Raw genomic sequence first — 13,630 nt, 5'->3', positions numbered from 1 at the left:
AGGAGGAAGTCTTACTACCTAATGACACAGAGCTGTGTAATGTTTCGTATGGCAAGATACGTATTTTGTCATTGTATGTGCAAGGGCATCTATGTTTTCTTAGTAGTAATCTGGGCAGCTGTGATCTTTAGCCTTACTGTTTGTTGCTTCTCAGGTATCTTGCTCCTTGTGATACATATATATATATATATATATGAGAGGAAGGAACAATTTAAAAATGCTTCTAATACACGTATTTTTCTAGCACTCTAAAATTGCTGTTTCAACATAACTCAGATTTAGTGCTCCTTTTCCTATGACCGTTTAATACATGAATTTAGACTGAGTTATTTAAGTGTAACAATAACCAGTTCTGAACCCATAACCTTTCCATGTTAACTGAATTTCTTAAGAGCATTGAACTCAGCCCTACTATTACACTCATGAAGCTGTAGGTGTTTTCTCATCTAGGATGTGGTAGCACTGATACTGCTTTCAGTACATTATTCTAGTGCCAGCATCACTGATGGGTATGAAAAACATCATTTACTTTGTATATTTAGTTTTCTTAGATAATTTTACTGCCTTTGTGGCTGAGATATAGCAAAAGAACACCTCCTGGAGTTGCATTTAAAACAGGAGCACTTTGGGTAATGTGCTGTAGACAGAACACATATGAGTTAGTGCTCAGCTATCATGAATGCCATCAGCAATGCCTTGTTGCTTTCTTATCAGCCACTTCCTGCTGTCAGCCCAGTGCTTATTTCAATAGAAAAGGATTTGCATCAAATGTAATACAGTATTATGTATGGCTAACATGGGGTTTTTAATTGTGCAGGCACATGAGACTCCTTCAGTGGTAGACAGTTTGATAAAAGGATTAGATTAGGAATATTTTTGACACAATTAAAGATTATCTGTGCATTGAAGGAGTCAAGCTAGTGAATTTTCTGATATGTTTCTTACAGAGGTGAATCTGCTTGACTTGTGTAGAAAAAAAAAAACACAACACAGAATCCACAGGATTTTTGGAGACGTAAAAGTGAGCAAACGAAAGCATCTCCCTAAACTTTATTGGGTTTAAAATTGGAAGTTTCAGGAATGGGAGACACACAACTCAAATAAGTAACTTAATCCCTTAACTTCAAATCACAAAGCAGAAAGTGGGATTGTGCTTCACAAGTTAGAGCAGAAGGATACTTGTGCAGGGGAAGTCCTATACCTAGAAGTCTTGCAAGCTTTCCAGATGATAATTAGATCCAGACATCACTGTGGGTAATGAATAACAGTGCTTTTGTGACAGGCATTCCTCTCAGAAGAAAAGAAAGTACTTGTGGAGAGGACTCTCAGACACATTTTAATAGAAAATGACACCACTGTTACAGAGTTGATTAAAGACACCTATCAAGGGACAGCACTTCTGGAAAAAATCAGCAGATGAAATAAGAAAAGTTGTAATTTTGTTAATAATTATCAGTTTAATATACATAACTTTCAAGCCATAAAATCTGCATTAAAAATTTTGAGGAAAAGGATCATACCAACTTGCTAGCAGATTACACTTTTATAAATCTTGTAAATTAACCAAGTTGTCCTTTGACCTCTGGCTCAGCATTTTGCTCTGCATTCTGTTGAGCCGTCACTCCCCAGCCCTGTGGAATTGGTAGAGATGCAGCGGTGGCACATGGCCTCTGCTGATGAAAATTATAACCCAAAAAGGGGGTATTCCCCAAGGCAAGTTTACAAAAAACAATTTATTCTTTTTCACCATGTAAAACTCATCTTACATGCAGGATCTCTTGCGTTATTACAAACTCTAATCCTCTGAGTGGGTAATTAACGGACCAGAAAAGCCATTTGTGGAAAGAAAGAGTCATAAGGGTGAAAAATATTTCTCTGCTGAATGATCTTTAAGGAGTAAATAATTACAAGAGTGAGAGGTTTGGGATGACCAATCTAAATCTGAACATAATTAGGATGAACACAGTTTGAAAATCGAAGCAGTTGGCATGTGCAACAATTCTCATATCAGAAGACTAATTAAATATTTAAAAGCCCAAACCCCCTCACTATTCACAGAAAAATAACCTGCCACAAAAGGGTCTGCAACTTTGCAGATAATTAGGAAGGGTTACAGGGGGAAAAAATCACCGATTGGCTCCAAGGTTCTGCAAGGTCACGTCTTATTATGGTGTATCTTTTATATGGTTTGATAACAACTTTCTTGCTAATTTAATCTAAATCGGGCATCCCATAGCGATATCCCATTTCCCTTGTTAAAAATGTGATTGTTTTTCTGTATGCAAACTGCAAGAGGTGAACATTTTTATAAATAATTGCTCCTAATTGATATAGGTCGTAATATTTTTTCATTATTCAAGGGAAATACATATGTTAAAGGTCAGTTAGGGTCCACCCCTACACACGCACCCCATTTTGAAACTGTTCCTCCTGCTCATTGTAGAGCGAAACCACAAGACCTTACAAGTTCATGCTACCTCAGTGGTAAATTTCATAATTAGTACATCTTACCTGGTAAAGCCAAGCTACAGCTGTGTTGGATATATATTTCTGCAGCCAGGGGAGCTGTACTACACTCATGGGACCCACAGTGAGTCAAGCCTTTTTTGCATTGAACTGGCCTGGAGGTTCAGTGGAACTACGAACACAGGTGTAGAAAGTCTTCCAAATTTCAGAAGAATTTCAGTAACAAATCACCTCTATACATTGAAACACCTTATTTTAGTAATTAAAGCGGGTGATTTTTTTAAATGTATTTAAGATCTGTACAAATTAATGTGAAGGATAAAGCTACACGTTTTCAATATTGTAATTGTTCGAGTTGCTATTCATTTAATAAAGACTCAGAAGCTGTCTTAAGTGACAGAACTTTTAACTACATTATGAATATGCTGAATGCCAAGCCATGGATAAAAAAGATCTACAGTGCTGTGAGAATGGGTTTTAAAGGGTTTTTACTATTATCCTATGATCTCTGCCTGGGAGTCTGTTCTCCTGCAAGTGGTTGCAGTGTTTTGCCTAGGAGTTAGACACTGTGTTTGAGGATTTGCTCTTGGATTTGCTGTGGCTGTGCTCTAGTACGGTGCCTCAGAAGTAAACGCCACTCCGTGAAGCTCTTTCATTGGTACCCAACCCTACGGTTCTGATCCGAAACCTGCTCGACCCACAAGATGTGATGCTGCACTCACGTTCGTTCAGTGTGAATAATCTGTGTAAATTGCTCGGATATTATGATACTGCACTACTAAAGTTTTCATTAGTAAATAAGCATTGCTTCAAGCTATTTATTTTGCCTAAATGGTGAAACATTTAATTGGGTCTTTTGAACTGATTACTTTTCAGCAGTGCAGATCTGCTTAGCTTAGTTTGTGTGCTAAGACATACACACTTAATCCCATACTGCATTTTTATTGCAAAGTATACATACATAAATAATCTGACAAGATTATGAATATGACTTTATTTCCATTTCTTCTTCCTCAGACAAGGTTGCATTAGAAACATTTTTGCTAAAAAGTTGGTGTCCTCTGCTCTGTGCTGTTAGAAGGTTTTGGTTTTGCTTGCACGTGCACGTTCCTGGAAGAAATCACTCACCAGCAGATTATTCCATTTGCTTTGCACACCTAATTGTCATGTCTAATTTTCCTGTCTGTGTTTTGAAACCAGTTCCTCAGAGGCTCTGGTAGTTCTAATAGGCCTTTCACATACATGTTAGAAAGTAGCAGGGATAGAAAGATCAATTATAAAAGCAGTTCAAAAATTATCGAGAGATGGCAGAGTTACTTATTCCACTGGAATCTACATTTTCTTTTTTTTTTCTTTTTCCCCCTCCCTATTTGATCTGATGCTTCAGTTTCAGGTTAATGATAACTCCATAATAATAGCATTTACACAGATAAACAAAGTACTGGAACAAGAATGAACTGGAAAAAGCACTGCTGATGCGATAGCTTCAATGGGCGTAAGTGGAAAAGTCTGCCTTTTTAACAGTGACTGCTTTGAATTTAGCAAACATGAATACTAAAAAGCAAATGGGTCATAACTAAATGCATTAAAATTGTAAGAAGTTGAAAGCAAAAAACACTGTTGAATGACTTTGTCATACAGATCCGATATACATTCATTGACAGTTCATCGGATTTGGTAACCTGAAAAAAGGGCCTGTGGGACTTTCATATTTTATGTTGTGTTTTATTGTCTATTTTGAGTTTTCATCATGCCTATCCTTAAACTCCCAAAAGATTACATTGTAAAAAGAAAGCACAATTACATATTATTGTGTATTTATTGAGCAAACAAAAACAAAGCTCTGGTGCACCTTCTTGTACAATATTAATTATACACTATTTAGCTTCCTAATGTTATGTTTACTTAGTAATTGGGAAGATTCAAGAAATCATCAATATTTTATTTAAAAAGAAAATAGAAACAGTTTTCTCACCTTTTTATCCCCCAGATGCGTTTCATCTGAAGCCACCAGGGTTACTGCTGTAGTGATCATGTTGCCAAGTCCATATGAAATCCCGACACCGGGTTATGATTTTTTCAAAACAGTTTTTAGCATACCTTACTGCTTTCATGCTCACAGGAAGATTTCCAATATTGCAACACAAATCTTATGGACAAATTCTGCTTTCATACATGCTCATGCATCCCCCATTCTCTTCTTAGATTATGAAAACTACCACCACAGCCTGCTAGATCTGTTTTCACTTTGAGCTAAGTAAAAGTGGTGCTATTTTTCTTTAGCATGCTCATTCCTCCATAATAGTTTTAGGAATTCTAACTTGAAAATAACTTTTAGGAAATCTTATACATGCGTAAGCAAAAGTGGCAGTATGGCATACCGCATTTTTAAAAGGCAGCAGTAGGATTACATCCATCTTGGCTCGATACGAATGTGTGCATTCACTCTTGAGTATGTAGGGTTGTGCTGCTGCTGTGGTTGCTCTAGCAGTCTGGATAGTGCAGTGCTGGGGGACCAAGGCTGCTTCAAGTCAAGGCTTTATAGCAGGGCTAGCTTTTTAGCAGGTCTTTTTTTTAAGGCTTTGGTTAGGTCCAATTTGTTAAGTGGTTAGGTTTCATTTTTGGTATGTAATAATATATTTCTTGTGAGGTGAATTTGAAACTCAGAATTTAAGTATGTTACTTTAAATAGTCTTATCTCCTGTTGCATGTGGGTGTGCGTGCATATATATCTAATGTATCTAACATAAAAACTCTATTCTCTGGTTATTTTATATGTAAGTTTTGTACATGCTTTCTAAGACCAAATTAATAAAACATAGCATTTAAGTAATATTTGACATCTTCATACATATGTAACTTAGAGTTTAATAACAGGAGTGGAGGTCTAGTGAATATGCATACACAAGCAGAAGCACATCGCACACGGCAGTTGTAGACCATTAGGAATACATATGTAAAGACAGCCATTTATTCTGGGCAATGAGGTTCAGGAATTTTTCCGTTTAAAATATGCTGTTGTTAAAAGTCAATACACGCAGCATAGTCATCCCACATTCCCATCTCTTTTTACTCAGACTGCAGCTCACACAGGGTGAATAAGGAACAAGAAGACCATATGGAGTACGTGGTGCTACAACTCATAGTTTACGTGCGGCAAGTGGTGTTTGAGCAGGTTGCTGCAGGCGATATGCAGGAACATGTCATCATGCTAGCTTTTAAGTATTTAATCAATATGCTGAAAGAGAAATACTGTCAGATCTGGCTTAAAAGTTTCAAAACATACCAGAATAGTTTGTTTTAATGTATTAACAATTTTATCAAAATGAATTTTACTTATTAAATGTGGCTTTATACTATCATTTTTTAGCTTTTTAAAGTGAAATATACATGACTTTTCTGTGTTTTCCAGTTTACTTAAAGAAACACTGCATTCATAGAAAGCTGATGCATTAGGAGTACGCACAATTATATGGATAGTCTGTTTCTGGTATGAGCTTAACCCCGTACCCTTTTCAAAATAGCCCTAATGTTTCTTCTATGTTACTATCTTTGTCAAAGTTATGTATATAAAACCAAAAGCATTTGAAGGATAAATTATGATGCAGACCTTATTTTGTACGTCTTAACTTTGAAGAACTGCAGGAACCACTTGGAAAGTAGCTGCACGTATCTTTATGTGACATATGTTACCTACCCGTAAAGGTGACCTCTTCACTCAGTCAGGCAGTTTGACCCATCTCATGCTAAAGTGTCTCCAGAATCTGCTTTTCAGATTCCAGCATTTCAGATCTGGTCCAGTCATGATGCACTCTGTTTTTCGTTTTAATGCTGGAGTATTTGTTCAAGTCCATAGATTTTGCATTTTTAATCTTCCTTAGAACAGTGGTGAATAATGGCCCTTGGCAGGAGATAATGAAATTTTCTTAATTTATATTTTCAAGCAGAAGCTTCAATTGAAAATGGCATCCTATGGCCTGGAGACATAGCTCTAGTGCAAGTTTCAGGGGAGCTGTAATAATAATGCAGTGCCAGCGGTGACGGGGAATGATAGGACAGTGAAGAAGTAATTTAAGAAAGAAAAGAGAATGTACCAAAGCTTTATTGTAGCATATCTAATGATCTGCTGAAGATTCCCAATAGCTTTTGGAGCATGACAGGAGAAACTAATGTTATCTTGCCAAAACAGAAGCCTCTGCTTAATCAGCAGAACAAGATTATTGATTAAAACACCTCACACAATAGATTGCACATGGAATCTCATCTCCATACATTGCACATGGTAAAGTGCAATAATGAGCATAAGATAATAAAAAAGGAGCAAAAGCAATTTGTTGGGAATTGTACAAGTCAAGATTAGAGCTGAAATGCAAACAAATTATTGTGGAAGGTACAGCTGTCCTTAAAGATGAGCACAGAAGGAGATGGGTACAGCAGGGACATGGCTACATAGTGAGTGGAAGATGCTTGCTAACAGCACTGCTGGAGCTGCTTTCCTTCCCTTTTTTCTGTATTCATCTGAAATGTGAAAGGGCCATTCCTCATTTGCACAGTCTTCTTCCTGAGGTGAAAGGAGTTCAGACATTGTGCTGTAACTGTTAATTAAACACTCCATTTGATTTTTAGATTACTCTGATGCATCTGCATTATGAAAATGTAACCTTTCTTCATTCATACTAAAATACTGAAGAAATGAGCATTAGAGTACACAATTACTCCTTGCATTCATGAGAACAATGATACTTCCTACATTTCCCTTTGCAAAACTCTTGCTGGTAGCACAGGAACCTGAATTATCATTCTTTCAGTGCTACAGTTAGTCTTCCCCTAACTAGGGTTTCAAATTTAATTCATGTATTACCTTTTCTAAATCAGTTGTTACCAAGTTCTTTGCAGATCTGCTTTATTTCCTTGTAAATGACAAAGTCATAGTATCATAAATCTTTGTGAATGTCATGAATGTCTCAAGTGTGAAGATATTTCAGTGTGAGATAATATGAATTTTAAGATTGTACATAAAAACCTGTGGATTTGCATAGTTCAAAATAAACTGGTGAAGTATGCAGTTAACTAGATTACAGAACACTTAAATGATACTTTAAACCTACAGAACACTTAAACACTAGATTGCAAACACTTAAACACTAACGTGTTTGTGATTTGACTTTTAAATTCCAAGAAACAACTGGTTCGTACCATGCCTTCAGATGGAACAATTATAAAAGAGTTTGGACAGATGGACTGAAGTAACAGTATGTTGTGTAGAAAAAATAACATTGGTTAAAATGCATGAGGGACTTCAAGTTAGTTAGCAGGGTTTTTTGTTGTTGTTATTTTTTTTTTCTGATGATGTCCAGGCCTACTTTTCAAATCTATAGGAATTTTACTTTTATTATATTCTTGTTTTGGAGAATCCAATGTTCAGAAAGGGCTTACCCATTCAAAAAGGAATGGAAAATGGGACATGAGATTATGTTGCAAAGATTGTAACTGTAATATGGGCATAGTGTTTCTAAATGTAAAGATTTCTCAAAATTATGAACCTCTGCTAGAGCAGTGATGAGGTAGCTTTGATACTCTGTAGTCATGTAGATGGCATAATTCAGTTTCTTGCTGTAAAGAATATCAGCTGAGACCTTTAGCAGTTAGTAAAATGGCCTTTGTAGGCAGCAGCAAAACTGTAGGCCAATAACCAATACAGAAGTTAGTACATTAGGTTCTGCAGGGGAAAAACCTACAACGCTGAAGACGGAAGACTTCCACTTATCCAGAGAACAAATGACGGTACTGTAAATTCCGAGTGGCTTGTCTCTTAACTACCTCTACAAAGCCCACATCTTCTTTGTCTCTTCTCCAAAAGCCATGACGTGGGATTGACAGCTGCTGTAGATACTGCTGGGGTTTTTTGAAGATTTCACTGGAATTGGAATATGACCATTAACTAGGTAACAAAGAGTTACCTGAATGTGGATTTTTTACATATGAATGTCTTAATCAAGCTGCTTTAATTTGAAGTCTTAGAAGCATGTGAAAATCAGAACCTTATATGAAAATTACTTAGGTTTTGTAAAATGCAACCAGCAGCGTATTCTTAAATGCAGATCAGTGATTTGAATGTGAAAAACTACAACTTAAAGCACAAATCCTTCTATTCATTTGGGTATCCAAGTAATTGCCCTCGCTGGGTGGGGGGGATGCTTTGTAGCACTGCTGTGTACTGCAGTACCAGGCAGGCTCATTGTGTTTTGGAACTAGCATCTCCTTCGTTTTGACCAAAGGTGAGGAAGAGGTGACCATATGGAGAGTAAGAAAAATTTTAGCTGTAGAAATAGTCAAAAGTGTTTACAAAGTCTATGACTTCCTGAAATTATCACTCAGTGCCTGAAGTTTGACAGTGGCACTCATTGTGGAAGGACAAAATAGTGCATTGTTTTAATTATTATTATTATATAGCCTATTGGTACAAGCTAGCATGAACTGCAGCTTCCTGACTGATGACAGAGTAATAATTCTTTCACCTGGGGAAAATGAAAGAGAAGGAAACAAGAGTCCATCTTTTTTTATAAGATTTACAAATACTAATAAAACTTTTTTTTTTCCACAGCTAAATATAACCTTCATCAGTTTCATTCTCAAGCAATTCCTCCCAATATGTATCCATTTTATTTTGCAACAAATCAATATTTCTCTCTTAATTGCTGCTCATTCAAGTGTAAAATGAAATTTTCATACAGCTCAAAGCTGTGGAAACCATTATACTGAGTGATGCACTACACAGAGTATTTCTGTAGGAATGGTTTTGGCTTCAGCGTAAGGTTTTCACTAACAAAACAGAAAAATTTAAAGAAATAATTACAAATTCTTACATGCAAGGTTTTTATGCTGGTTAGTCTGACCTGAGTTATAAAAAAACTTGCACAGGGAACAAAGAGGCCTGTGAAGTTTAGGACCGTGCTTCCTTCTCCTACTTCTACAGCCTCCTCTTACACCATGCACATGAGATCAGTGTAGTGGCTTTCTCTGCAAGCTGGTTGCACGTGTCATCACTTCCATGTGGCTCTGAAAACTATCATACTTGTTCCAGTCTCTCAAATACACTTCACGAGCTGTTGCCTTGAGTAACACCGGCACCCTGAGTCACGCAGAACCTGTGTGAGGGCTGCACGAGGATCTGGCCTATGCTGGCCGCAAGTCATGGCCACAAGGTGAACTCCTCACCGTCTGTCTGGTTGTGTGTGTATACAGAAATCATGGGCTACTTCCACTCATGTTTGCAATTATAAGCCTTACGAGACAAAAAAGTAGTTTTTAGAAAAAGAGACAGAAGAATGAAGAGATAAATTCAGAAGAGTCGTTGTTCCTGAGTTTACTCAGCAAGAGGCTCAGTATGTCCTGACCAGTTTTGTACAACCTTGATTAGAACATAAATGGGAAAGTGATTCATATCTGAGTTCTTCAAATGGGCTTGTTCTACCTTTCATGAGGTAGCATGAATTATTCTTATACCTGCTGGCAAAGTAGAGCTGTGGAAAGCTGTTGATACAAGATAGACTGTTTTAGCTTGGGATACAGTATTCAGGGAGTGTGGGAAGTGGTAGGGCAATAGAGAAGTTGATGTACAGCTGGAGTCAAAGGCTAGACCATTACTTAAGTTCAGATGTCTGTTATGCAGTTTGCTGACAAACAAAAGTAACCCCTGAGAAGATCAGCCAAGCTCTTTTTTTTTTAGTCACCAAACTCCCTGACCTTCTGTTCTTTCCATCTACTTCCTTCTGTTTTTTTCTGTACTATATTTTGACCATCTCTTCAGAGTTAGGTGATAGTTTTTCCATTTTAAGTTCCAATCTATTAATTCTTTTGTTTCTTTCTTTCTTCTGGAAGTCTCTCATCATTATTTAAAAACAAACAAACAAACAAACACCCTTTAAATAACATTAAATTCAGTAGATCCTTGTGGTTAGAGGCATTGTAATAAAGTTCTTTGTATCAAAATGCATTGGCTTCCATTGTTCAACAAATCATTTATATTCCGGTATTTAGTCTCCTCTAAAATACATTTTAATTAATTTTCTTGCAGTTCTTCTTTTTAACTGTTTTTCTTATTTCCTCAGACGGTCATTCTTTACATCTTGCTGTAACCTAACAGAGGAAGCATAGAGTCCACCAATTACTCCTAAAATAATTAAAATGGAAATGCTAATGCTCTTTGTCTGCAGTAACTCTTCCAACCAAAATCATAAGTTCCTTGAATCACAACAAAAATCTCTCTGAGACGTAAAACCATTCATCAGTATGTATACCTGTGAAGACTGAAGGAATTGCTCATTTGTGCAATTGTACATTATTCAAATTTACACATTTTTTCATTTTGTATCATTGCATTTTGCGTTGATTTTATTGAATAGTGGTGTCAAGTCAGCATATATTTGGGATAGCTATCTCTACCAGTGGGAATGAGTGACATTTGAGATAACATCGATCCCCAAATTTGAGTGTAAATCCAGGTCTGAAATATTGTCTTGAAGCCTTATTTATGGACTCAGACTGATCTAGTATTAATTAACTTTGTTGTCTTATGGATTGGATTGCCCAAGTGTGAAGAGAGTTAGAACCGCATATAGCACTTAAGTGTGAACTTGCAAATTAAATGTAATTTTAAATTAATTAGCTTTCTTTTCCCATTACAGGTGCAACAACCGAACACAGTGTATAGTAGTTACTGGGTCAGATGTGTTTCCTGATCCTTGTCCTGGAACATACAAGTATCTAGAAGTTCAGTATGAATGTGTTCCTTACAGTAAGTATAATCATTTTATTCTTGTTCATTTCCTCTGGCCCTCACAATTAAAGCTGGAGTGCTGTTACATGGAAAAGAAGCATATGTTTATGGCCCACAGACCCATTATGCATGCAGAGCACTTGCAGACTAGGGCCTCCAATTAGCTTTGCGAAGTGTGGAAGGAAGCCATGGTGTGATGCTGGCCAAGTGTCTGTCTGTGTTCTTAAGTGTTTGGCTTTTAAGGCTACTGTTTTTCCAGAAAACAAACTCGAATTAGCTATTCAATAGGCCAGATAGAAATTTGTACTTTTGCCCAATACCAGTTGCTGACAAATTGGCTTGGCTCACAGACTTCTAAAGAAGGAATTGACTTCAATTTTAATCATTATCTATTTGAAAGGCTACCTGCTGTTATGGTGACTTTGGGTGCACAACAAAACCCAGCACTGACACTCCTGGGCAAATGCCCTGGTCAGGAGACATTATAAGAAGACTTTGTGCTTCAGGGGTGCATTTGTAAGTGAACACAGAGTCAGAGTGAATAATTCATCAATAAGTTACTGAAACTTGTTTCTTAAAAACAGTGGGAAAAGGAGTGAGAAAGAAATGTTCGCTTTTAGTGTAAAGCGAAAATGTGAACTGTGCCTTGAAATCAGCTGTCAAAAAGGAACTTTTTTTTACTGAAAATAAAGTAAATACTGAAAACATATTGAGATCAAAAAATTAGAAGTTATGGCTATTTCAGCAGTTTTGTACAGTATTCTTTCTAATGCCAGAATTCACAAGTTTTAGACATACTTATTTCCTTGCAATAATTAATGTTTTTTTTTCACTGATGTATGCATGTTTTAAAAGTTCTGCAGATTCAACACTTTTAACTGGTTTTGCTTTCTTGTAAGGTCATTCTTTGCAGTGACTTCTCCCTCGTCCTGTAACTCCACAGAGAAATAGCTGTACTTGCAATGGAATTTGAGCAGTGCACTGATCATTCCCTTAAGTTATTATTAAGCGTGAATTTCTTGATCTGCAGTAATCCTTAACCAAAGTCACATTTTCTGTTGGTACAGGAAACAGGCCAAGTCTGAGACGCAAAAACACTGTGGTGACAGTATACATCTAAAAAGGAAGGAAATGAGTTCTGGCATAAGCAAAGCTATGTCAAAACTGTCCATTCTATTTACTGCACAACTTTAAAATTTAGACTTCTTAAACCAAAATACTACTCTGTACTGCTTCACCACGTTGAACATTCACTATTGTTAAAGGCCAAACACAGATCATCTGTTTTTTCTTCATTTCTGCTGTCATTGTGATATGGATGCTTGCTGATTTTTTTTTTCTGTACCATTTGTAGGATTGGAAGCCTACTGCATACAGTGATCCCTAGTACCATTCCTACTGTGTGTAGTATCGGTGGCTTGTTATACCTGTTCTTCTTGTGCCACTTTTAAGGAGTGATGTCTTACCCCAATCTAACCAAAATTTTGTTCCACAAAGATCACTTTTACTGTAGCTCACTTTTTATTCCCAAATTCTCAGAAAGAGGGCAGTGCAACTGATTCCAAACCATGGGGTCAGTCAAATGACAAGAGGTTACGTTTCCAGTTCCAGTAGGCTAGTTCATAGAGAAAAGGTATAATGCAAATAATGTTCAAACATAATTTTTTATGCTGTTTTAGGAAGAGAAGTGTGGATATATTCAACTGATTGGGTATTGCTGTCTACAGGAATCTTTTCTTTTCCAGTTTTCAGAAGTATAGTGTCACAGCGCGGCCTATCCTGTACTCTAACATGTAGTAATTCTACTTTTAAAATGCTTATTTTTGTTTATTGTGAATTTCATTGGCCCACCCCTTCCTTGAATTATATAATTCTATGTCTATCGTAACTCAGGATTCTGGATACTTCTTGTCTTTCAAAGTCTTAAGTTTTGGAGTTTGTTAACTGCAGCATGTACGGTGATGACACTGCCTAATTCCAGAATTGTAAGAGGAATCATCTGTTGTTACCAGCATCAAAAGGATTGCCAGTTATTAAAATAAGTTTCGAAGTTTGATTTCAAGCTACATTGTGCTGCAGCAGCCATTTTGATTGTTGACCATTTTTTTCCCCTGTCCCACAAAGCCTATCCTGTTATTTTTGCAAATCTCTTGAGGCCCAATCAACGCCAGTTATCAAGTCTAATTTTTTTCCCTCTTGCATGTTCCATTGCTCCACTTCTAAACATATGGAATGACTAAAATCATTAGGTTTGCAAAGAGCAGCTATCCCAGCAAAAGAGACTTGTTAAGAAGATGGGATAGGCTTTCGTGGGTCTAGTAAGGGGGATGTTTAGTTATCACAGCATTTCTAACCAAAGTTCAGTTATGCTTTTTACTTTTTCTG

The 13,630-nt window shown here is 36.7% G+C and overlaps 1 protein-coding gene across 28 annotated transcripts in view; it reads left to right on the top strand.

Moving 5' to 3' along the window:
* ADGRL2 (adhesion G protein-coupled receptor L2) overlaps positions 1 to 13,630 on the top strand; it is a 386,104-nt gene that overhangs the window by 324,318 nt on the left and 48,156 nt on the right. For all 28 annotated transcript variants that reach the window (XM_067001837.1, XM_048059186.2, XM_067001845.1 and 25 more), the window contains one exon: positions 11,154 to 11,263. In XM_067001837.1, the coding sequence (XP_066857938.1) occupies positions 11,154 to 11,263 (110 nt within the window). The remainder of the gene's footprint in view (positions 1 to 11,153; positions 11,264 to 13,630) is intronic.

The sequence above is a fragment of the Anser cygnoides genome, chromosome 8, assembly GCF_040182565.1.
Source record: "Anser cygnoides isolate HZ-2024a breed goose chromosome 8, Taihu_goose_T2T_genome, whole genome shotgun sequence".
NCBI lineage: Eukaryota > Metazoa > Chordata > Aves > Anseriformes > Anatidae > Anser > Anser cygnoides.
This window is presented reverse-complemented; position numbering and strand designations above follow the sequence as displayed.